Source organism: Tachysurus vachellii, chromosome 14 (assembly GCF_030014155.1).
Source record: "Tachysurus vachellii isolate PV-2020 chromosome 14, HZAU_Pvac_v1, whole genome shotgun sequence".
NCBI lineage: Eukaryota > Metazoa > Chordata > Actinopteri > Siluriformes > Bagridae > Tachysurus > Tachysurus vachellii.
In genome coordinates this window covers 490,256-516,101 of record NC_083473.1, presented here as the reverse complement: position 1 = coordinate 516,101, position 25,846 = coordinate 490,256, and the positions used below count along the sequence as shown (strand labels likewise).

The 25,846-nt window shown below is 40.7% G+C and overlaps 4 protein-coding genes across 8 annotated transcripts in view; 2 read left to right on the top strand and 2 right to left on the bottom strand.

Annotated features, from left to right (window-relative positions):
• Positions 1-4,391, top strand: part of msto1 (misato mitochondrial distribution and morphology regulator 1) — a 16,431-nt gene extending 12,040 nt beyond the window's left edge. Inside the window, exons 9-14 of the mRNA XM_060887501.1 lie at positions 213-365; positions 451-582; positions 655-839; positions 1,551-1,655; positions 1,819-1,928; positions 2,882-4,391. Coding sequence (XP_060743484.1) covers positions 213-365; positions 451-582; positions 655-839; positions 1,551-1,655; positions 1,819-1,928; positions 2,882-3,141 — 945 coding nt within the window. The 3' untranslated portion in view covers positions 3,142-4,391. The remainder of the gene's footprint in view (positions 1-212; positions 366-450; positions 583-654; positions 840-1,550; positions 1,656-1,818; positions 1,929-2,881) is intronic.
• A 603-nt stretch (positions 4,392-4,994) lies between these two features.
• The window catches only part of nup42 (nucleoporin 42), a 58,136-nt gene continuing 37,284 nt past the window's right edge, over positions 4,995-25,846 (top strand). The window contains exon 1 of the mRNA XM_060887505.1: positions 4,995-5,001. The gene's annotated coding sequence lies outside the window, so the exon portion shown is untranslated. The remainder of the gene's footprint in view (positions 5,002-25,846) is intronic.
• On the bottom strand, positions 8,871-21,343 carry LOC132856554 (4-galactosyl-N-acetylglucosaminide 3-alpha-L-fucosyltransferase 9-like). 3 transcript variants are annotated; one of them, XM_060886135.1, is made up of 4 exons: positions 21,204-21,293; positions 17,522-17,555; positions 11,175-11,250; positions 8,871-10,523 (listed from the first exon to the last, which is right to left on the bottom strand). In XM_060886135.1, the coding sequence occupies exon 4, from the start codon at positions 10,514-10,516 to the stop codon at positions 9,353-9,355; it is 1,164 nt and encodes a 387-aa protein (XP_060742118.1). In that variant the 5' UTR covers positions 10,517-10,523; positions 11,175-11,250; positions 17,522-17,555; positions 21,204-21,293; the 3' UTR covers positions 8,871-9,352. The 3 variants fall into 3 exon arrangements, with proteins under 3 accessions (XP_060742118.1, XP_060742116.1, XP_060742117.1); XM_060886133.1 differs by lacking the exon at positions 17,522-17,555 and having other exon boundaries at positions 21,204-21,343; XM_060886134.1 differs by lacking the exons at positions 11,175-11,250; positions 17,522-17,555 and having other exon boundaries at positions 21,204-21,339.
• On the bottom strand, positions 14,159-21,328 carry LOC132856555 (4-galactosyl-N-acetylglucosaminide 3-alpha-L-fucosyltransferase 9-like). 3 transcript variants are annotated; one of them, XM_060886136.1, is made up of 3 exons: positions 21,204-21,298; positions 17,522-17,555; positions 14,159-16,460 (listed from the first exon to the last, which is right to left on the bottom strand). In XM_060886136.1, the coding sequence occupies exon 3, from the start codon at positions 16,451-16,453 to the stop codon at positions 15,314-15,316; it is 1,140 nt and encodes a 379-aa protein (XP_060742119.1). In that variant the 5' UTR covers positions 16,454-16,460; positions 17,522-17,555; positions 21,204-21,298; the 3' UTR covers positions 14,159-15,313. The 3 variants fall into 3 exon arrangements, with proteins under 3 accessions (XP_060742119.1, XP_060742120.1, XP_060742121.1); XM_060886137.1 differs by lacking the exon at positions 21,204-21,298 and adding an exon at positions 18,119-21,172; XM_060886138.1 differs by lacking the exon at positions 17,522-17,555 and having other exon boundaries at positions 21,204-21,328.

Here is a 25,846-nt window from a genome sequence, read left to right as displayed (position 1 = left end):
ATACACACACACACAGACACACACAGACACACACAGACACACAAACACACACAGACAGACAGACAGACACACAGATACACACACACAGATATACACACACAGATACACACACAGACACACACACACAGACACACACACAGATACACACACACATTTCCCCTCCCTCTCTGACAGTGTGTCTAACCGTCTGTCTGTCTGTCTTTCCTGGACAGAGTCCTATTAAGGATGTGTATCACATGATGAACTGTGCTCTAGGAATGCTGCACATGTCCAATCACAGTTCTATGTTCTGCCCTTTGACCCTGAGGGGTGGGATGGGGAGACGTCCAGCTCCACCCACCACATTTCCTCTCCTCAGTTATGATGTAAGTTCAGTAAAGTTTATAATATGAAACATGGTGCTTGTTTGTCTCTCTGTCTTTTTATATCCATCCATGTGTCTGTCTCTAGCCATCTCTCTGGTATCACAGCAGCTCTGTGTTAGCTCTGGCTCTCGACACGCTGACTGTCCCCTACAGGCTGAGGCAGAACTGCGCCCCCATGTGGCAGCTGGCAGATGCACTGACTGTCTCAGGCAGGAAGGTGAGAGAGTAAAACATCAGGAGTTTATTACACACGTGAGCATCAGATAATCTTTCTGTTTGTTGTTCTCAGGTTGTGTGTGCATACGGATCTGTTCCGTTTCCCATGATGCACGGCAGCTGCCTTCCTGATGCACTAAATGCCTGTGGTGACACGTTACCATGGAAACCTCTGTCAGGATGCCCCGAACGGGCCGACGGGCAATGCTTTGGCCAATCGGTGACACTTCGGGGGCTGGAGGGGCAGAGCCGAGTGAGGTATGGGGTGTCGAGCGCTAACAGCTCTGCGTTGTCCAGGTAGTGGAATGGCGTCACTACAGGCTTCGGTACACTCAGTACACGGTTTACCCAGAAGTCTGTGCTGTAGTCTGACTGACTTTTAGTGTGAGGAGGTTATTTTGCTATTGAAGTGATACGACATCATGCTGTGTGTCAGGGATCTAGAACCAAGGAACACTAGGTATATTCTGGAACCACAGATCTGTCACAACAAAATGACAAACACGTCAGTCTCGAACGAACAGTTAGTAAAAACTCAAACGATTCATTTATATACCAGATAAACATCTGTATGAGAAGTGTGTCTCAGTCTGGAGGTGTGTGTGGGTGTGTGTGTGGTCACAATAAATGGCCACTAGATGGCGACACGATATACATAATAATAATAATAATAATAAGCACCGCAGCATGTACGGTGCTGTTATGAGTTTTTATTCTAGAAAGGTAACATGATGTAGATTCTAGAAAACTTCAGATGTACTCGTTATTATTAACTGTGTTACATAACTCTTTGTTTCCCTGAAAAGACAGAAAGAAAGAAAAAAAGAAAGACCTTTCCACATTTCTATTTAAAAAGATATTGATACTATGCAGACTGGCTGGTTGTGTAGATGTTGTGTAGATGTTGTGTAGATGTTGTGTAGATGTCATGAAGGTCCTGTAGTGGTTATTTTACTTGTATCCTTGCAGTTGTCTGGTTCCTGGAACAGAACCTCCCTCCATTCTACACTGTGCTCAGTCAGGAGAAGAAGTACTGAACACACACCTCAGAACACACTACCCGTCTACACCACTGTACGTACACACACAGACACAAACACACACAGGTCATATTTGCAACTATAATAGAGTAATACGTGTGTGTGTGTATGTTTGTATGTGTTTTTGTGTGTGTTTGTGTGTGTTTGTGTCTGTTTGTATATGTTTTTGTGTGTGTGTGTGTGTGTTTACCCCACAGAGCAGTACAGTTGCTTTACTCCCCCAGTAAACTGACTCCGCCCTTTCCTCAGATCTTCAGCCCAAATCTCGACTCTCAGGGTTTAATACGGAATGAAACGTCCACCAGCGGTACGTGTTAATAACAAGTGTACACTTCACTCCTGTGTGCTCTGTTACACACCTCTCACAACACTGAACACTAGTTTAGTACACAGTAATAGTGTAGAATCACAGAACAGTCACCAGTCTGTAACCTGGACCAGGACCTGGGTCACATGACCTTTGTACACAATGTAATGAGTGTAATTCTCTGGAGCCTCAATAGAGAAGCCATTTATTTAATATTTGCTTAGAGAACCGTGAGTTTGGTGTTAAAGAGAATGATTTCATCGTGAGGGAGAGCGTGAGGTGAGGTGAGGGAGAGCGTGAGGTGAGGTGAGGGAGAGCGTGAGGTGAGGTGAGGGAGAGCGTGAGGTGAGGTGAGGGAGAGCGTGAGGTGAGGTGAGGGAGAGCGTGAGGTGAGGTGAAGGAGAGCGTGAGGTGAGGTGAAGGAGAGCGTGAGGTGAGGTGAAGGAGAGCGTGAGGTGAGGTGAGGGAGAGCGTGAGGTGAGGTGAGGGAGAGCGTGAGGTGAGGTGAGGGTGGAATGTGGTAGCCTAGTAGTTAAAGTGTTGGACTACTGACTGGAAGGTCATGAGTTCGAATCCCAGGTCCATCAAGCTGCCACTGCTGTGTCCCTGAGCAAGGCCCTTAATCCTCACTTGCACAGTTGTATAAATTGAAATAAATTGTAAGTCACTCTGGATAAGAGTCTGTTAAATGCTGTAAATGAGGTGAGTAAACACTGAATACACACTGAATACACACTGAACACACACTGAACACACCCTGAACACACCCTGAATACACCCTGAACACACCCTGAACACACACTGAACACACCCTGAACACACCCTGAACACACCCTGAACACACCCTGAACACACCCTGAACACACACTGAATACACACGTTGCTCTTTCATTAGAATCTCCTTTAGTGTAATAATGTGTCTATAATCTGTATCTGTAATTCTGTCTCCTCAGTGGTTCCCCTGAAGGTTCTGTCACTTCCTGTGATGTCCAGTTTGCAGTCCAGTTCATCTGTGTCTTCTTTCCTAGCTGAGCTTCAGAAGTCCTGCAGCGCCATCGATTTACGTCGAGTTTCTCCCAGTTTCCTTTCTCACGGAGACCAAGCTGAAATCGCAGAGAGTCTCGAGCAGCTGAGGACACTCGCTCACTGTTACCGTGACGACAGTGGTGGCATGGTGCGCTCTTCCTCTGATGATGATGATGATGATGATTAGCTCGGTATAAACAATTCTAAGAGCAAATTCAGATCAGTTCTGAATCTTCACTCAGCTAAGAGACAGACTGGAGGATTGGAGGCTAGTGGAAGGTACTGATGGTGAGATGGACTGTGGAGGAAGAGATGGAGGAAGGTGTTTAGATCTGTTTTCATAATCACTCCATATGATCATAGAGGGGAGAGCGTGTAGGAGACTGAGAGAACCTCCCACTCGTGGTGTGTCACCTAACTAAATATTATTTAAAGAACAGCATGCTGTGTGTCTAATGACTGATAGAAATAAACTACAACCCCTGGCAAAAAGTATAGAATCCCCAAGACAGAAAACTTACAGCAATAAGCCTTAAAAACAGAAAATACACAACAAAACAAATGAGGAACAAATGGGCAGAAAGTGGAGTCAATGTCTGTGACCGGACTGTAAGAAATCACCTAAAAGAACTGGGATTTACTGTAAATACAGAAAAGCCAAACGAAAACCATCATTAACATCTAAACAGAAAAAAAAACAAGGTAAAGAAACACAATCTTGGACTGTGGATGACTGGATGAGAGTTCTATTCAGTGATGAATCACCAATCTGCATTGGGCAGGGTGATGATGCTGGAACTTTTGTTTGGTGACGGTCCAATAAAATTTATAAAGATAACTGCCTGAAGAAAACATGCACATTTCATTAATGATATGGGGTTGTGTGTCAGGTAAAGGTGTGGGAGAAGATGACAGTCATTACATCTTCTATAAATGTTTATGTTGAGATTTTGGACACTTTTCTTATTCCATCAGTTTAAAGGATGTTTGGTGATGGTAGCATCGTTCTTCAGGATGATAATGCATCGTGTCATAGGGCAAAATCTGTGAAAACATTCCTACAGGAAAGACATATGATGTCAATGACATGGCCTGCAAATAGTCCAGACCTCAATCCAACTGAAAATCTGTGGTGGAAATGAAAGAAAATGGTCCAGGACAAGGCTCCAACCTGCAAAGCTGATCTGGTAACTGCAATAAGACAAAGCTGGAGACAGATTGATGAAGTTTACTGTTTGTCATTAGTTAAATCCAGGCCTCAGAGAATTCAAGCTGTTATAAAAGCCTGAGGTGGTGCAACAAAGTACTAGTAGTGTTTTTATTTGTGTGATCCATAGAATGTTCCTCAGATTTGTGTGATCCATAGAATGTTCCTCAGATTTGTGTGATCCATAGAATGTTCCTCAGATTTGTGTGATCCATAGAATGTTCCTCAGATTTGTGTGATCCATAGAATGTTCCTCAGATTTGTGTGATCCATAGAATGTTCCTCAGATTTGTGTGATCCATAGAATGTTCCTCAGATTTGTGTGATCCATAGAATGTTCCTCAGATTTGTGTGATCCATAGAATGTTCCTCAGATTTGTGTGATCCATAGAATGTTCCTCAGATTTGTGTGATCCATAGAATGTTCCTCAGATTTGTGTGATCCATAGAATGTTCCTCAGGGGGGGATTCCATACTTTTTGCCAGGGGTTGTAGAATATCTAAAGTCTTTCTCATTGTGCTTTATTTTAGCATAAAGAGGTTGTGAATGCAATAAAAGCTTTCTTAATAAACTGTTGTGGTTCAGTTCATTCTGAGATAAATAAGAAATGACAGGATTATTAAGGGATCAGTGTTTACTGTGAGCTCCAGTTTGGTGCACGAATGAAACAGACCAAAATGTGCACAGACCTTTATGACCTTCACGTTATAAACGTTTATGTCTCAGATGATTAGTGATTAAATCCACTGTTGATGATGATAAATTGATGAGGTCAGAGTTAGCTTATGAATTCTCCCTTTCTCCTGATGAGGTTCTTTTCTGCGTGAGAAAAGTGTTGCTCTTAAAAGAACGTACAGCTTCATATTAGGACAACGAAATGTAACCGTGCTAACAATCAGCTCATGTTAGCTAACTGCTTAGCATTAACGGCAGTGAGTGTGGGTTTGAAAACGCTTCTATATCCTGTCAGGTTACCTCATAGTAGCAAGCTGGCTACTGTTAGCCTTCAGGTTAGCGCCAACCCAGATTAGTTCAGTTTAAATTAGCAGTGCTGGTTATTAACGCTCTGAGCGTTAGTGTATATCTTAGAAATAGAAATAGAACGGGGGCACAGAAGCCTTTATTATCGCCACATATATGTTACAGCGGAATGCTTTTCTTCACATACCCCAACTGAGGAGGTTGGGGTCAGACTGCAGGGGCAGCTATGATACAGCGCCCCTGGAGCAGGAAAGGTTGAGGGCCTTGCTCAAGGGCCCAGCAGTGGCAGCTTGGCTGTGCTGGGCCTTGAACCCCGATCCTCCGGTCAACAACCCAGAGCCTTAACCAGTTGAGCCACCACTGCCCAGAGAGATATGATGATGATGATGATGATGATGATGGCGGCATTGACTGTAAATGACACTGACAGTGATGTGATAAAATTAAATATAAGATTTGCTCATGGGGGCACGGTGTCTTAGTTAGCACGTTCGCCTCACACCTCCAGGGTTGGGGGTTCGGTTCCCGCCTCCACCTTGTGTGTGTGGAGTTTGCATGTTCTCCCTGTGCCTCAGGGGTTTCCTCCGGGTACTCCGGTTTCCTCCCCCGGTCCAAAGACATGCATGGTAGGTTGATTGGCATCTCTGGAAAATTGTCCGTAGTGTGTGATTGTGTGAGTGAATGAGAGTGTGTGTGTGTGTGTGCCCTGTGATGGGTTGGCACTCCGTCCAGGGTGTATCCTGCCTTGATGCCCGATGACGCCTGAGATAGGCACAGGCTCCCCGTGACCCGAGGTAGTTCAGATAAGCCGTAGAAGATGAATGAATGAGAAATATTTGCTCATTTTGATCTCACACTGACTCCATTTATACAGTAACACTATATACCTGTTGTTCAACAACACACCTGGTTTAGTCAGAGGTGAGATTAACCTGTGATGCTCTGATCCGTGAGCTGCTGCAGTCTTGTATTTAATTACATTAACAGCTTTGAGGAGATCATGTGGAAGTATTTTACATATAGCACAGTGACTATGCTTCTAAAATAAACTCCTGGTTTTCTAAGCATCCAAATTATTATAAATTACAGTTAATTAAACATGAATACTGAATGTGCCTGTTATCCATGTCTGGTCCATCAGTCCATTTCTCTGGCTTTTGTTGGGAATTTAAATATTATTGGATGTCACTGTGTGTTTGTTACAGACGTCATGAAAAAACACATCTTACAGTATTTCAAACCAGGTCGAGCTTCCAGAGCGTGGGAACCAAAAAAAGTCTTGGGAACCACTCAGTGTTTATAATATTCAGACAAGCTGTCGCAGACTGTGATTAATACTGTAAGGGTGGTCATCTGCTGGAGTGTATAGTAACGTTAGTTAATAGCTTTAGCTGTTAGAGCTAAATAATATCACAACATCATCCGACTCCCAGAAATTGTAGTTTTTTGTGTTTTATTTCCAAAATCTCTGTTTTGAGAGAAACCAGTAAAAGTAAATGGTAAAGCAGACATAACATTAACACACAGTGAAGATCAATTAAAAATGTCCCAAAACATAAGAAACTAAAGTGTAGAGGATGAAAGTTAGAATAAAACTTTAAACTTTTACTTTAGAAGTAAAAATAATTTCTTGGACTGTTGTTTGTTTCATTTGTTGTTATAGATGATAAACAAAAGTCTCTAATGTTGCCTATTAAACGCAATCAAATCTCTTCTGCTTGTGTACAGAGATGTTACATTGGGTGGGATTTTAATGGCTGTGATGCACATGCTTTTGTTTCATGTCAGGAAAATGCAGCTAATTTTCAGGAGACTGAACGTCATTGTGTTGTACAGAAACTGGAGATACGAGACACTGATATTACACCTCGTTATGTCCCGAGAACACAAATCATTGGTTACAATAAATATATCATATATTTGGGTTGATTTAGATTTACAGGCGTTCCTATTAAAGAGGACAGTCAGTGTTTGTTCTAACCACCTGCATTTTATTGTGTAGCTTCTCCTTGTGCTTCCAAAACATCTCTGACCCATCAAGTCATGAATTCCTCTAAACTTGGGAAGGTATGCTGGAGTATTGGGCAACAAGTCAGTAGATCTTGTCGTATGAACTGTCCAAAAACTTTACAGGAATATAAAAAAAATTCAGATATTTATCCATAATGAGTAAAAGCCGAGGGCCGCAAGGAAAAACTCCCTGAGATGATATGAGGAAGAACCTTTAGAGGAACCAGACTCAGGATAGTGCAGTTGTAATAATGTTCTTCCTGTAAGTGTACATTATATAGTTAAGTGAAATTTGGGAATATGAGCTCTGTATCATTTCTCAATTCATTATAGTTTTAAAATGAAGTGTAATGATGGAGACTTAAGTGTAAAACTAATCCTTTCAGCAGTGACACATTTAGGCATGGGCGACATAGGGCAGGTGATCAGGACACAGTCAGAATATAACATCAGAATCCTGTGACTGCAGACTGCAGGCAGGAGCATCTCGAGATGTGAGTGAGCGCTGATTGGTGCTCATACTTTGATTGACGTGTCTGCGCAGACAATCAGATAAGTCCGCTGAATCACATCGAATCGATTTTTTTCTGACATCAGTGAGTCTTTGGTGCTCATGGCCCTGTCCCTGGTTCACTGGCTGTTCATCATCCTTTCATGGTTTACATCAACTTAACAACTTAAACATAAAAGACAGCAAAGGTTTTCATTGTGCGGTGGACTGATTAACACCAGTCATACTCATTTACATTTACAGCATTTAGCAGACTCTCTTATCCAGAGTGACTTACATTTTTATTTCAGTTTATACACCTGAGCAATTGAGGGTTAAGGGCCTCACTCAGGGGCCCTGCTGTGGCAACTTGGTGGACCTGGGATTTGAACCAATGACCTTCCGATCAGTAGTCGAATGCCTTAAACACTGAGCTACTACATCCTCCAGATTTCGTCTGGTCTTCTCATCAATTTTAGAGGAACGTCATGCTCTAATATCTGTGTTACATATTTCCTCATCCTGTTATAGCTAAACAAATGACCCCTCAGTGCTGGGGAGAGAGAGTGTACATTGGGGCACGATTGTATTCGGATGTGACATCAGTCATGATTAAAGGCCAAGAATAGCGCTGATGAGTGTATACTGTCTGTCCAGCTGAATGAAGAATAGTCTTGATATATATTTAAATCTTTTATAATACAGAATACACTCTGTTGCTAATTCAGTCTGACTGGAAGGAAAAAAACACAAGCTGCGTAACCTCTGAATTTAAACAGGCCTAATTATATTAGAATAAATATTAATGCACAGTTACAGTATATTTGTACAGTATACTCCTTTGAATTAAGAGGAAATAGTATTAATTAAGTATTTAATTAATTAGACTCTAAATCGGCTTCGTCTCAGGGCGGCTTCGTCTCAGGGCGGCTTCGTCTCAGGGCGGCTTCGTCTCAGGGCGGCTTTGTCCACTAGAACAAATATGCTGTGAGTTGTATTTAAACAATGGATAAAATAATAACTAAACACGTTATCTGCAGATGAGGTGACCCTGAGGTGACCCTTCACTGAAGCTTGGCTGACCAGATTAGCTAACAAATGAAAGTTATTAGATATTCATTAATCTGTAAGCTGTTGGTCCAAAGTCTGTCCCTGGATCAGTGGGATCACCAAGAGAACACAAACAGAGGCATGAGCTCAGGACAGAAACACTGAACACCATTCACACCCTGAGCACAGACGTTTATTAAGGCACTTAGAATAATGTCAACATGTAAACATGAACCAGAAAAGCGTAGATATGGATCTTTCTCAGCTCTCGAGTGCTTTAGAACAGAGCAACTCCCATTCTTAACAAAGATACACAATGTGATCCACTGATTATTTCACAATCGAACTTCTCTACAAAACTGAACCAGCAGGGCAGAGACAGTTAATAATAATAATAATAATAATAATAATAATAATAATAATAATAATAATAATAATAATAATAATAATATCTAGGTAAATCAACGTAGCATTTAAAGCTATTACTTGACATTCAGTGTCATTATTATTATTAGTGTAGATAGTATGATTTCATGTCCATGCAAATAGCAGGAGATGTGCAACCTTAACATCTAGATAGAAATGAATATAATGATTTATGGTCATTTCACTGTAAAAGTTAAAAACGATGCTAGCCGGTACATCTCGTGTCATGCTAGCTAACCCCAGTACCACTTATTGAGATTTTTAAACACTCTGTACGCCTTATTGTTCTTTATATGCTCACAGCTACGACATGCGTGTTCTAGACCGAACGGTGAACCTAAAGCAGTGAAGTATTGTCTCCAGGTGAAGTAGCGTTCATAAGCCTCCTGGTTCTGGTCCATATATTTGAGATGTTCTGCCAGTTCCTGAGGAGATTTGAAGTCGTCCACATGAATAAATGAATCTGAGGGAATGACTTCCTCATAGTTCTCCCTGGGTGGACCGAGAACCACAGGAACTGTGCCGACATCCATGGGATTAAACAGCTTCTCTGTGAAGTAGTCTTTGTGGATGGAGTTCTCGAAGGACAAGTAGAACTTACAGCTCGATAAAATCTTATTATAGTCTTCACTGCCGATGTACCTGTTGAAGTGTCTACCGTAAGCCTCTACTTTGATGTGTTTGCTGAGTTCAGTAAAATATTTCACTCTTTTAAAGTTGGGATTCCAGTTACTGACGATCCAGCACACTATTTTATCCTTCGTTGGTATTTGAAAGGTTTTTTCCTTCTCTGACACTTCAACGAGTCTCCCATAAGGTACCCAGACATCTGAATCTCTCCGATAGTTTGATGTAAGATTAAATGCATTATCAACCTCAGCACGTCTACCTGAATTATCAGGAGACTCCATGTTCATCCACACCCACTTCTGGTATGGAGGTCGTGGTCTGTTCAGCAGACCTGAGAAATCACCACCAATATCTCTGTGATGAAACATAACTCCATGGGCTTTGTCATATTGGCTTCTGTCGTCGGTAATTTGACAACCTTCAATACCAAACTGTGGACTACAGGCTTTTACATCGAACCTAAAACCAAAAGGCCAATTCCAGATTAAAAGGATGATGTTTTCGTCTGTGACAGCTGCTTTGGTGACTGGTTGTAGTTGCTTTTCCACAGTGTGGTTAAGAGCTGTAATGTTCTGGGTAAAGTTCGCTGTTAATATCTTGAGGCATTCATCTGTGCAGACTTCATGTGTGGAGACTGGAACATTGGAGCAGATGATCCAGCTTACAGACGGCTTGTAGTAAGTGAAGAACGCTCCTCCAAAACAAAAGAGCAGGAAGAGAGGCAGCAGGAGATTCTGATAAGATCCTAATGAAGGTTGGGATGTCATCTTTTACCTTTAGGAGAAGAAAGAAATAAAACACATGAACTTCAAGTGAAAAGTGACCTACTGTCATGCCGCAGGATAAAAACGGACCGAAACGCAGGATAGCAAAAAAAAAAAACGGGGTTTAATAACAAAAGAAACACTAAACAACACACGGACTAAAGACAGGTCAAGACAACAGTAGACAAAGACAACAGGGGATTCCGCGCTGCACAAGGCAACGTGGCTCAACTAAATAGTACAAATAATGTATCAGACATGAGGGACAGGTGTGCAGAGGCGGGGAGGAAAAGACAAGGGTGGTGCAGACACGTGAACACAGAACATAAACAAGGCACATGGCCAAAGTCTGAGTCCTGACACCTACGAGTAAAGATTAATGATGTATTTAATAACTCCTGGACTTCAGTGTTATAAGTTTAAATGTTGCAACAAAAAAAATACTGATGAAGGTTTTTGGTGTAATAAATAAATGGAAACTCAGATCAAGATCTTAGTTCTATAAAGTTTAAATGTTTTATATAACGTTTAGATCCTATTTATATCCGTATTTGAGAGAGAACTTCCTTGAATGTGTTCTTTAGCCTGTAAAAGCACCTGGTTTAAAAATGTGACCTATAATTAGAATAAAAAAAAAAATGAACTTAAGTATTAGACGTACCTTAAAGTCAGGGATTATTCGCTACCTGTGTGGCTGATGGACAGAAAGGACACGCTCATCTTCAACACTTTCCCATCTGTAAGGTTTAGTGATAGTGTTAATGTTCTTACACAAAACATGACTGAGGGAATGTATAAGTTAGTAATAAGTGATGTATTCACTCTGCTGCCTGTGGTTCACCACCTGCACGTTCAGGTGAATATTATTTACATGCTTTATTTTCAATTTGTTATTTAAATGACATGCAAAGAGTTTTTTTCATTTCGAAAGTACATCCAGATGCTGACGTTTGCTCCTTTGTGCAGTATTTGGGCTATAAAAATGATTTAATATTATAGATGTTTATTGATGAAGTCACATTCCAGTACAGATGATTGTCTCTGTAATAATTCTGTATAATGTTTTACATTCCGTTCAGTTTGAACTCTTTAGCTCAGATCTTTATTGTATCTCTGCTGATGCAGTGACCCTGAATGTGATGATGAGTTTTCTTTTATCGTCTCATCAAAGTTTTTGTTTCTGATTTTTTGGCTCTGTAGAAAATTCGGTTCAAAATTGTTTTGTGTTGCAAAGAAATAAAGAATGCAGCAGATTCTGCTCAGTTTTTTTGTCTGTAAATCTGCTGTATGATACGAACTTGTCTCCATAATAAAGCAGGAGGAGAATGGAGTGGTGTTAGGATTCGCATCCGACGTGACATGAACCCTCCTTTTCTTAGGAATTTTTTCTTTTTTAATTACTTTACATTTTTGAACCAGTGAAGGAAGGACTTTAAAACCTAGTAATGATCTGAGACTCAGCATCTGTTTTGTTTTGCTTTAATCTTAATTGTTACTGCAAAGAAATATTCAGTGCTAAAGAATATTTTAGTGAAGATAAAAAATAAAATACCAGAAAAATGCTCTTTTCTTATGACTTGTACAAAAATTAGCATACTGACTTTTTTTCTTGATTATTACGGTGCTGTGTGTGAACGAGAAGAAAGCTCCAGATTTAATCACTAACTCAACCACAATAAGGAAGCAAATAAAAACACATCCTCATTCCTTCTCTCAACGTTGGCTGGCGACCTGTTTTTGTTCTGTGTTTTTTTAGTTCACTCTTAGAGCACGATGAGATGCTCCACCAGTCCTGGTGTGTTCAGCTCTATCACACTGGTGTTATCAGTGCGGTTGCTTGTATTCTGTTCTCCTGACAGTGAGTTTGAAGAGGACGGACTCATGGCACTAACACTGATGGGGTTAGTGTGATGAGAGCTGCCTCTGGGTTAGAAGTTTCATCTCCGATCTTGGTGTCATCTGTTTTTCTAGAGCTCGTTAAAAAGAAGGCAGTTCTGGATGAAAATGGCTACGATAATCACCTCAGGCATGACAGAATTTCAGTAGCTGTGCTGTCAGCACCATCTGTGAGAATCAAGCCATTCTACTGCAATGTTCTGAACTTCTTCAGGTCAAATAAAAAAATCACATTTTATTTGTCACATACACACACATACAGGTTCAGACATGTAGTGAAATGCTTTATGCAACTGTCTGGTATTTAAGTATAAAAAAGGGATGCAATTTAGTATAAAAAATAAACTAAAACCAAAAGGAGATCAATAAATAAAAAAGTATAAACTATATAAAAATAATATAAAATATGAATATATATGTGTAAAAAAAAATAATGTACATACATATACATAAATATACATAAACATAAATGTGTATGGTTTTTTAATTATTGTCCTTAAAGTGTCCATGTGCAGTGTGGTGTGTATAAAGTGTATAAAGTGGAACTGTGCTGTGTTAGTCAGAGTTAAAGTGTCGGTGCAAAAAAGGTGTGCAGAAAAACAGTGTAGATGTAGGGAGATGTACCAGATCCTGGTTGTCTCCTTGTTTAAACACCGAATGGCCTGCAGGAAGAAGCTTCTCCTCATTATCTCTGTGTTTGCTTTCAGGGAGCAGAAACGTTTCCCTGAACACAACAAAACAAAGAGTCCATTGTTGTAATGGCTGAGATCCTTTACAATCTTCCTGGCTCTGGTCCTGCACCACGTGCTGTAGATGTCCTGCAGGTCAGGGAGCTCAGTGTGGATGGTATGTTCAGCTGACCGCACCACCCTCTGGAGGGCTCGTCTGTCCTGCATGGTGCTGTTCCCGAACCAGGAAGTGATGCTACCCATCAGGACGCTCTCAATGGTGCAGGTGTAGAAAGTCTTTAGCACCTGAGAGGGTAGCTTGAAGTCCCTTAAGCGTCTCAGATGGTACAGATGCTGCCAGGCCTTCTTCTTCACCAGGGTGTTGATGTGACAGGACCAAGACAGGTCCTGTGTGATGTGAACACCTAGGTGTCCACTCTCTACACTGGGGTACTGCTGATGTTTAACGGTCGGTATGACCGCTCCTGCTTTGTGCTGAAGTCCACTATCAACTCCTTAGTCTTGCTGATGTTCAGGAGAAGATTGTTCTCCTGGCACCATCTCTCCAGGTTTTTAGTATCCTGTAGGTGGACCATCTCGTCGTTGTTGGAGATCAGGCCCACCACAACAGTGTCGTCAGCAAACTTGATGATGGTGGTGGAGCTGGAAGTGGCCACACTTCCGAGCATAAGTTTAACCTTTCCACAAGCTTCTATAGCCCAAGCCCCTGCTGGTCCAAAGAAAACATACAACTGATTTGGACCTGCTGGATGTGCTGAAATTCCAAGGACTGAATTCCTTGTTCTAGGCCATCTGCTATGTACAGGGCTTTCAAATCATGCAGTCTAGTTTTACCAACTCAACTATGGTACTTAAGCCACATGCAGAAGTCCATTGTATAGGAAGAACTATGTAGAGATAAATGGCATTATGTCTTTATGTCATTATGAATAAAACGTCCTCAGTAGGATGAACTCTCACCTGTAGAGTCTGGTGAAAGTTCTCTAACAGCTCTTATAGTATTGAAGGCCATATCACCCACCACTGTGCTTCATTTAAATGATCACCAACAGATACAGTATAGAAGAAGGAAAGAAGAAGGTTTTATTTGTTATATACACATTACAGTACAGTGAAATTCTTTTCTTTTCAATTCTTGAGGGAAGTCGTGGCCTAATGGTTAGAGAGTTTGACTCCTAACCCTAAGGTTGTGGGTTCGAGTCTCGGGCCGGCAATACCACGACTGAGGTGCCCTTGAGCAAGGCACCGAACCCCCCCCGGGTGCTGCAGCATAAATGGCTGCCCACTGCTCCGGGTGTGTGTTCATGGTGTGTGTGTGTGTTCACTGCTGTGTGTGTGTGTGTGTGTGTGTGTGCACTTTGGATGGGTTAAATGTAGAGAAAGAATTCTGAGTGTGTGTCACCGTACTTAGCCGTATGTCACGTCACATCACTTTCTTTTCTTCTTGCCTGAACCCCATACCTTCCGTCCAGTAACCCAGAGCCTTGACCTAATTGTTTAGTCTAGTAAAACCCTTAACAAACGGCACAATGTTCAGACTTCAGCTGCCTGTGTTCATACTTACAGACACGTTCTGCACACATTTCTGCAGTTACATTGGTTACCTTCTTCCCCCGAGAATCAAATATCTCTCACTTACAAAGCAATAGACGTCCTAAAATGTGCTGAAAACTTTCAAGTGTTCTTATTCTAGACATGTAAGTAAAATGTAAATGGACATTCAATTCAAATTTATTTCTATAACACATTTCATAATGGACATTGTCTCAAAGCAGCTTAATTGAACATAAACATGATATAAAAGTTTAATTATATTATATTATACAAACATTAATATAATACAACAATTTATGTTAGACTTCTATTTAAATGTATATGTATTTATCCCTAATGAACAAGTCTGAGGTGACTCAGGTGAATGTGGGGAGGAAAAACTCCCTTAGATGGTAAAGGAAGGAACCTTGAGAGGAACCAGACTCAAAGGGGAACCTCATCCTCATGTGGGTGACACTGGGGGTGTGATTATAAATATACAGTCTGACAATCATTCGACAAATTATCAAAGACCACATGGTTTTGGCATCTCCTTTTAGAATGTCCAAAAACTTCAAGAAGCAGAGAATCAACCATAATGCATTCAGTCAGGGAGAAAATAACGTTTCCAGTTTGGCTTGTTTTCCAGGAATCTTCATATGTTTGTAAAATAAAATGCTAGTTAACCCCAGTACCACTTACTGAGATTTTTAAACACTCTGTACGCCTTATTGTTCTTTATATGCTCACAGCTACGACATGCGTGTTCTAGACCGAAATATGAACGTTCAGCAGTGAAGTATTGTCTCCAGGTGAAGTAGCGTTCATAAGCCTCCTGGTTCTGGTCCATATATTTGAGATGTTCTGCCAGTTCCTGAGGAGATTTGAAGTCGTCCACATGAATAAATGAATCTGAGGGAATGACTTCCTCATAGTTCTCCCTGGGTGGACCGAGAACCACAGGAACTGTCCCAGACATTAGAGGATTAAACAGCTTCTCTGTGAAGTAGTCTTTGTGGATGGAGTTCTCGAAGGACAAGTAGAACTTACAGCTCGATAAAATCTTATTATAGTCTTCACTGCCGATGTACCTGTTGAAGTGTCTACCGTAAGCCTCTACTTTGATGTGTTTGCTGAGTTCAGTAAAATATTTCACTCTTTGAAAGTTGGGATTCCAGTTACTGACGATCCAGCACACTATTTTATCCTTCGTTGGTATTTGAAAGGTTTTTTCCTTCTCTGACACTTCAACGAGTCTCCCATAAGGTACCCAGACATCTGAATCTCTCCGATAGTTTGATGTAAGATTAAATGCATTATCAACCTCAGCACGTCTACCTGAATTATCAGGAGGCTCCATGTTCATCCACACCCACTTCTGGTATGGAGGTCGTGGTCTGTTCAGCAGACCTGAGAAATCACCACCAATATCTCTGTGATGAAACATAACTCCATGGGCTTTGTCATATTGGCTTCTGTCGTCGGTAATTTGACAACCTTCAATACCAAACTGTTTACAGGTTTTTACATCGAACCTAACACCAAAAGGCCAATTCCAGATTAAAAGGATTGTGTCACGGTCATGAAGCTGTGGTTGTTGTTTTAACAGCTTGTACTTTAAAGTGCTGATGGTGACATTTTTGTTCTCGCTGAAGACACCACATTTATCAATGCAGATGTCACGTGTGGATTCTGCAACCTCAGAACATGACCAGTTTGTAGTTGGCTTGTAGTAAGTGTAGAATACTAATCCAAAACAAAAGAGGAGAAAGAGAGGCAGCAGGAGATGTGTATAAGATCCTAATGAAGATACGGCTGCCATCTTTTACCTTTTAGGGAAGAAAGAAATAAAACAGATGAATTTCAGTTAAAGATTTAGGGTAGCGGTAGAAGATGGATGGATGGATTTAGGGTCAGCAGGAGGGCCCAGTAGGGTGGTAGGTTAGCAGGAGAGCATGAAAATGCCCTATTGGTGGTGTTGATGTCATCTTTTACCATCCAGAGAAGACAGAAATAAAAGGGTTGTCAATGGCACCTGAAGAATTCACTTATTAAAGATTTCCCAGTGAACACATTGAACACACTGTGGGCTAGAAACATGTCAGGAAATCATCTAAAACTATCCATCAGGTTATTAAGGCCGTGACACCGATGTGAAGTGCGACAAATACTTAAACACAGATTCAATAAGCTCTTGTTAAAAAAAAGATTCAGCATTAACACCCTGCTGTTTAATGTGTAGAACTTGTGGTGTTGTGTAACAGGAGGAGACACTCTGAAACACAACCACACATTTTCTCATAAAATAATGTTTTTACACTTTAAAGGTTTCCCAGTTTTGAGGATAAACGGAGTAAACGACCCAGTGTTGTGTTCAGAATGTGGTTTGATGTTGAAGCCACTGTAGCGACCTGCTCTGTTCCTTCATAAAGTTAAAGAATAACTTGATGTTTGATTTGTGTGTTTAAAAAGATATTTAATTTAGTTGTGCAGTAATAAAGTGCAGATTGTGATGTTATCACTGATAAAATCTAGAGACCGCCTCAGACTGTCAGTACTAAACTGTACATGTACGTGTCATGTAACAGACTGATAAATAAAATTACAATCAAATGACCTAAAATCACTTTAACAGTCAGAATATCTACATATGAACGATGCAGGTTTCACTTCAGCAACAAGGACGTGTCAGTTTAATCTCCTTCTTCCTGAGTGTGTGTAAGGAAAGTTTTTTAGTTTTTCAGAAAGACTAAAGTGACAATACAGGTCAGTGACCGAATGTTGTCTGTTAGCACTGATCACAATACAGAGATCCTCCACAATGTTGGACAAGAAGTGAGAGATGAGTGTTAGAGCACCGACACACACTAATCCCCAGGGTTGCACTCACCTGTTTATATAAATCCAGGTGGAAACACATGAACCTGGAAGAGTTAAGTCGAGTTAAAGTGAATTTCTTGTGCATCAAATTACAAATAAAGAGTTCCACAGTGTAGTTATGTGTATTTTCATTTACATTTTATTTTCTTTGGTTTTGTGTCATAATAAAGTGACGTTTCTGACGATTTCTTTAAGCTCTAAATAATTCACATACATGGTATCGAATCATTCGAATAAACCAATTTTATTATCTTTATAATATCTTTCAGGGAATTGAAGTGACTTCGTAACTAAACGGCAAAATCGTACTGAGACATTTCTTCACTATAAACTTTAAAGTGTAACCTCTAGAATTAACACGTACTTTATTTCTTACTTTATAATCCAGTCTACAGCCTACATTCTTCCTTCACTGAACACTTTTAACACAGTAAGTCATTACCTGATATCAGCGTTGTCCTGAAACAGGACAATAAAATGTTTCTCATGTAGAAAACAGCTACAGGTCGCATATCGATTTAAACCCGTCAATAAAATTAAGAGAAATAAGGATTTGAAAAAAAAACCTAAACAGTTTCTTCTAATAATACACCAATGACTGCCTCACCTTTTGTCAGGGGCGGGGGAATAAAAACGGACCCAAATGCAGGATAGCTTAACGAAAAGAGGATTTAATAAATAAAAAAACACATAACACAAAAACTAGGACACCGACTAGACAAGACGAAGACAACAGGACTAAACAGAGGATTCCGCACTGCTCAAGGCAACGTGGCTCAACTAAATACTGATAACCATCAGACACATAAGGAACAGGTGTGCAGAGACGGGGAGGAAGAGACAAGGGCGGGGCAGACACGTGACACCAAACAAACAAAAACACGTGACCAAAGTCCAGGCGGAGTCCTGAAACGTTTACCAGGACACGACTGTGCAAGTGTGTAAAAGTAAATAACCTCAAATTTGATATGATTTATTCAGACCTTTACACCACTGGATTTCTGATATTGCAGCTAAAATTTACATTTACAGCATCTGGCAGACGCCTTTATCCAGAGCGAATATTAATTCCTCCTATCGGGGATGTAAACCTTTAATAAAAAGAACACATTTTACTGAGATATTATTTGGAGTGAGTCAGTAGATATAAAATAACGTATACAAATAAAAACGTATTAAAGTACAAGGTGCTGAAATGAAAACAGACGTATCATTAAGTCTAACAGTATTCACACGAGGTTGTAAAAGACATTATAATAAATCATAAGATGTACACAAGTGTAAATTCTCCCTTCACAATAAGGCCGTGAAGTCATTGTACTTTTCTGGATGTTACCTGTGATCTCACACCATGACTACAGGATTGGAGCAGTACCCGGTGCTCTCCTGTAGGTGGCAGCCATACAACCTGGTCACCGAGATCCACAACATACTTTCTGTTGTAGTCAACATTCCACATCACTCAGAGTCTAAAAAGTATTGATTAAAATCTACAGTCTACACACCCTGATCTTTAACACCAATGACTTGTGTTCATTTCACAATCAGGGAAGGATACAGAATAAAATACACCTTGTTGATAGCTCAACCCTGCTGGGCTGCTGGGATCAAATCTCTTAGCTAATTCAGACACAATCTGTGAACAAACATGTTCAACCGGTTCTGAGACAGGTGAGAACACGAGAGAGATCACATATCAGCAGGCTGAGGCACATTCTGAGGCACATTCAGATAAGCTGCAAAATTCTGTCAAAGCAGCTTTGCTGAAGAATAAAAGCAGAAACATTTCATTTTACAATAAAGTTCACGCTGAATCTCTTCTGACCTGCTTTACACCACACTCTACACAAACACAGCCATCTAGCCTTGATTCTGTTGTACTGTACATTCAGAAAGTATTCTGATGCTAAAAAGCTTAAAATATTATTCGATTATTATATTGAATAATATGATTTGATTTAATCAGCAAACACAACCGATTTAAACAAGCAGGCTGAGGCACGTTCAGATAAGCTGCGAAATTTGACTAGTGACTCTGAGCTTGTTTGACCTGAGCATGTGGCTCTGCTCCTGGACCCTCGACTTCTGACTGGGAGACAAATTCAGTTTCACTACAGTCCACTGTGTGTGTGTGCTTCTGCCTCACAACTGTGCCGTTTATTACAGCTTAACATTACCAGGTCATGATGTTTCCTGACACTACAGTAGTGAAACAGAGGGAGGAAGTGGAGCAGCTCATGGACTTGTGCAGAGACAACAAACTTTCAATGTTGTCTTCAGAAAGATCTGTGGTGAACATCACTACACATCAGTCTCACACCTTGATGTTTCACCAATACCTGAATTCACAAAGGTATAATGAAGCAGCCCATCGTACACAGCCAATCGTCATGTACACACATTACTGATCCTATGGTCATGACACCCATCCATCCAGACCCTCACAGAGTGTCCACAGTGTTCTACACACTGAGACTCACATCATGAACACTGGGAAAAACCAGTGCAGAGACGCATGTGTTGCTCCAGAACGTGTCCTCAGTGAGAACTCCACACACACAAGGCGGAGGTGGGAATCGAACCCCCGACCCTGGAGGTGTGAGGTGAACGTGATAACCACTAAGACACCGTGACCCCCCTATTTGAAGAATAGATATATTAAATTTGTTACGACTCAATTTTAATATTACCAACAAAAAAGAGTTCCTTTAAACATCCTGTTGTACTTCCAAAAAAATTGGAGTTAACGCCTAAAAACATTCAGAACAGACTCTAAGACATTGATTAGATATAAACAAGCTGTATAGTGAGTTTTTCATCAGACTGTTATCGTGTTTCCTGACCAGGCGTAATGAGGACAAGCGGGTGAAAAAAAAAGCAACCAGCAAACAAACAATCAGAAAATAACCCAAGCGAATGATTCATTTGTGTTGTCTTATTGTTTGCTCTGTTGGTTGGATTTGTTTAATACACTATTGTGGAGCTTCACATTCACATTGATTCCACACGTTTGCTGTATAATGTGTTGGTTCTGTTTCACCTTTTTGTGGTTTAACTAAACTACCACTGTGTTTCTACCAAAGTAAAAAAACAGAACTTCACATTTGTTTGCACTAACTGAAGAGTCTGCATACATAAATGTTATTAAAACATGAAGAGCGCAGCGTATACTTTAAAAGTCCATAAGTATTAATAAGGGGACAGAAAACAACTGTATAAATAAGTGTAAAGGAGAGGAGGAGCTTCTGATCAAACTGATTTACAAATACATTTAGTTTTACAAACTCTTTGTTGTCTCTCGGTCACGTACAAGAAGCATTTATTATTTATCCGAATCTTTTGTTTTAAAGTTTAATTTAATTTACTTTTACTTCTACAGTTAATCTTTCGGGGTGGAAAATTCTTAAGTACTTGCACTTGGTACAAACTGGACTAATATTTATACTTCACTGTTATTGAACATGTGCATACTTATTTAAGGATATTTTTCAGAACAAGGTTAATAATAGGCAGAAATCTCCGTGTAGAGTTTAGTTCCTTCACCGTCTACCACCAGTGGTCATGTTTGTTGTGTAAAGCTAGAAGGTCGACTCTGACATCTGCCCGTATTCCCCTTGAGGTGTTATAACAGTAGTGAAAACATCCAGTAATAAACTCTAAAGCTGCTTGTAAATATTAAAGAGAAAACTTACCAAATTTTACAGATTCTCTAATGGTGTAAAATATCCACTAAAGGTCCTGGTGAAGAACAGTGTGAACACACCTTCACTCTGACATGTTACTCCAGTACATTCAGTGCCTCAGAAGTGTCTTAAGTAGTGTGATCACAGTTATGCTCATGTGTGCTGCACAGACGCTCTGAGGCTCTGCCTATAACTTGATACACGAGGATGACACAGTGGGCATTAATTATACACACCAGCAAGAGTAATACGCTAAAGCTGAATAGGTTGGATCAGGGCGTAAACCTTGTGACTCCTCCAATCATATGATCTCACCTGCTTTATCCAGATTGGTTTGAAGACCTTGGTTTAGTGAAGCTCCTGAAGCCACACCTAGGTAGGAATAATAAATAATAAATATAAAATAAAGCATAAACGCATGATTTAAAAAGCTGATTGTTTTATATCTCCAAAACTGAACAAAATAGATTTTTTTTTTGTGGACTATTTATATTTATTTCTAAATAAAAATATTTTTTTAAAAATATACAAAATGCCTAAAGGGTCTGAAAGAAAACCAGAACAAGCTGAACCAGACCATCAAGTCACATTTTATTCTCAGTCGTTCTTCCTTTTGTACTTCCTCTTTATCTTTTAGTTTATAATAAACTGCTTTAGTCAAATTTCATTTTGTTTATTTGTTGTTTCACTCCGTCAGAAACTCTACATCCATCTAATATACTGTAAAATACACAGAGTGGTGTGGAGCCTGGAGTCTATCACAGGGAACAAGGTGGGGTATAACCATGAACTGGACACACACACACACACACACACACAATCTTACACACACCTGTGATTAAATGGGATATTTTGGATCAGTTTGAGGATAATTCTGGCCTGTTAGTGAAGATGATGCTCTTATTTCCTGCAGCACAGCACAGTCTGAGATCAAGTCTAATTATTCAGACACCAGGACCAGGGAGCAGACAAGCAGATGAATCTGACGGTGTACAAGTTACAATGAGTCGATATCCCGGGAGTCTCTTATGATTTTTATTTAGTCTAAAAAATGATAAACAGTTCCTAGTAGTTTGTGAAGATATTAGCTGATATACTGTAACTCTCATTTGAAGGGCAAACCAGTGTGAACTTTAGATAACAGTCTTTACATGAACAAAGATAAAAGAAACCCAGGGGCAGTTCAACTCCAAGACAACTCCAGAGTTTATTAGAACAAACATTTCATAACTAATTCATATATTTTAGAGAATCTCATAGTTCATTGTTCAAAAGTTGTTTTTAAAGTGTTTGGACAGTCAGAGTTCTGATAGACTGCATGTCTAAACAAGTGATTTTAGTCTCTGTCTGCTCTGGTGCTAAAACAAGAGGATGTGGTTTAACCACAGCTTATCTAGAGTGCATGAGTGTGTGTTTCACACACAAAAGCTCAAACATACATTTTTAAATGTGTTGATCAACAACAGAAACAGTTTTGCTTTAGTCAGAGTTTTGATGTGTAACAATAATCACATGGAAACAGTAACTTTTACTCTGATGTCATCACCAAACCCTTTACCCAGGGTTCACTGGGACAGCACCATATGTTTGAGTAATAATTATTTAAACGCTACTGATTTTGCAGAACAAAATACAAAATATACATAAGGGCAAGCTTTAGTGTAGGTTAAATATATTGTATATTAAATAAAGTTCACGCTGAATCTCTTCTGACCTGCTTTACACCACACTACACAAACACAGCCATCTAGCCTTGATTCTGTTGTACTGTACATTCAGAAAGTATTCTGATGCTAAAAAGCTTAAAATATTATTCAATTATTATATTAAATAATATGATTCGATTCAATCAGCAAACACAACCGATTGGATATGACGCACACCTATAAGGTCTAACAGCCGAAAAAACAGATTAGAGTAAAAACTAAATCATTAAGTTAAAGGAAGTGCCTGTAGAGATCAGAGACAGGATCATGTCAGGAACAGGACTGGGGAAGCCTACAAAGATGTTCAAGTCAAGAAGCTTTGATTATCATTTACACCATATATATGTGACACAGTACACAGTGATATGAGACAACGTTCCTCCAGGACCAGGGAGCTACATAGAACATCACAGAGATAAGGACTGAAGTAAGTTAGTCCTACACACATAAAGTGTATCTGTACAACCTGGTGTACACAGTGTGAGACACAAGACAGCGCAGGACAAAAGACAGTGCACTAAGTTACATACTTAAGATACCATGAGTTTAAAATATTTGTTCAAAGTTACAATGAAAAAGTGTCAAAGGTTGTGTTTTTTTTTTTTTTTAAATGCAAAAGATAAGGAAAGAAGTGCTAGTTCCTGAATAAGTAGGTCTTCAACCGCCGCTTGAAAATAGGCAGTGACTCAGCTGAAAATAGTAAGTAAAGTTTATTTATATAGCACCTTTCACAGATAAAATCACAAAGTGCTTTACAAAATATAACAATAAAACTTAAATGGACAATAAAACATTCTTGCAAAGTAAAAAAGAGAAATTATTAGAGACAGTTAACTTCAACTCTAAAATAAAACACACTACAACAGGGATGAAACCATAAAAGCCCAGTCAGCTAAAAGCTTGTCTAAATAAGAGTGTCTTCAGTTGCTTTTTAAAAGAATCAGCAGAATCAGCCACACGCAGAGACAGGGGCCACACGTTCTACAGTCTGGGGGCCACAGACTGAAAAGAAAGATCCCCCGAGTTTTAAAATGGGTTTATTCTTATTTAAAACCTTAACACTGGCTCTGTAGAGCAGCTTCCCCGACACTGTCCCAAAGTCCATCTCCGCCTCGCCCCGGCACTCCAGGAGGGGAACTTCACACCCATCGAGGTCAGGAGCGATGATCAGCTGGGGAAAGGGTTCCTCCTCTGCAGGACCAGCCTCTGTATACTGATAGTCCCTCAGCCGAACACGCTCCTCAGATGATAGGGAGGACCTCCAGCGGTGTAAGAGATGACAGACAACACACAGGGACCACATTCCCATACGCGCTGCCAGGTCCTCGACCTTCGACAGGTCAGCTCCCGCGATGTTCACAAGCTCCCGGAGTGTCACAATGCCTGCGGAGATAAGAGTCCTGGACAGTGCAGAGACGGCCACCCTTTAGATGTCCATGCGCCCGCCGTACACCAGAGGCTCCTCCAGCAGCCAGTACAGTGTTCCACTGCCTTTGTTCTGTTTTTTAAAAAAGTTCCAGATTTTAAACGTTACGATAAAACAACGGTAATCCAGAAATTTCCAGCGTTTTGGTGGCCATTAAAAACAAAGTTCTGTCAAGCCCCAGTCCTCCAACTGTCTGTAATAATCCACTGGCTGCTGCTCTCCATACTAAGTCTCTAGATCCAGTGAGGAACCTCTGGATATACTGAAGGCGGAATGCTTCTGCTCTGCTGGCTAGCTGGACCAGCCCTTGCCCTCCTTCCTCCTTGGGCAGATGGAGCATGCTCTGAGGGATCCAGTGTAGACCGTCCCAGAAGAAGTCCACCAGCAGGGCCTGAATGCTCGTTAGCAGGTTTGGCGGCGGATCCACGCATGCCAGCTTGTGCCAGAGGGACGACGCGGCGAGGTTGTTGATGACCAGCGTTCGCCCCCTGTAGGACATCCTTGGGACCAGCCGCTTCCACCTGTTCAGTCTATTTGAGTTTATTTAAAAACTCATCGCTCCCCAGGTACAGTAGACACCCAAGTATTTAAAACCACCTCTTTTCCACACTAAGCCTCCCGGTAATGCAGGTTGCCCACCGCCCCACTCCCCAACTAAAATGGCTTCACTCTTTTCCCAGTTGACCTTAGCTGAAGATAAAATCTGAAAGTCTTTTAAAATATCGTTTAAAACACTGACATCTTTCTGTGAGTTTACCATGACTACTAGGTCATCTGCGTATGCTGAGAGACATAGTGAAGCCTTGCTGTGTGGAATGTAAAAACCAGATAGATGAGATCTCAGTTTGCATAAAACAGGTTCAATTGCAAGAGTATACAGCATACCTGACATAGAACAGCCCTGTCAAATGCCTCTGTACACTCTAAAAGGGGCACATAAACCACCGTTAACCTTCAACACACTCTCAATCTCACTGTACAACACTTTGATCATGGCCATAAAACCTGAGTTGAACCCGAAGGTTTACAGCACCTTCCACAAATATTCATGCTCAACCCGGTCAAATGCCTTTTCCTGATCCAGAAAAATCAGACCAGTCTTTAAGCCCAATAGCCTGGAGACGTCCAAAATGTCATGAGTTAAATGTACATTGTCACATATAGACCTATCAGGCACACAGTACGTCTGGTCCTGGTGAATGATCTGCTCCATTACCTTAATCAGTCGCGAGGCTAACGCTTTTGAGATCAGCTTACAGTCAGTGCACAGTAGCGACACCGGTTCCTCAGGTCCATCAGGTCTCCCTTTTTTTGGCAGCAGTGTCAGTCTACCTCCCCTCACGCTGTCTCTTAGGACATCCAGCACGTCCTGCCCTATAACTGGCCAGAATGCCTTATAGAACTCGACAGGGAGACCGTCTATACCTGGTGCCCGTCCATTCTGCATCCCCTGGAGAGCCTTGTGAAGCTCCTCCAGTGTCAGCTCTTCGTCCAGCTCTCTGGCTGCTTGCTTGCTGAGC

Coding starts and splice junctions, on each gene's coding strand:
- LOC132856554 (XM_060886133.1), bottom strand. CDS start 10,516: ATGACATCCCAACCTTCATTAGGATCTTATCAGAATCTCCTGCTGCCT.
- LOC132856555 (XM_060886138.1), bottom strand. CDS start 16,453: ATGGCAGCCGTATCTTCATTAGGATCTTATACACATCTCCTGCTGCCT.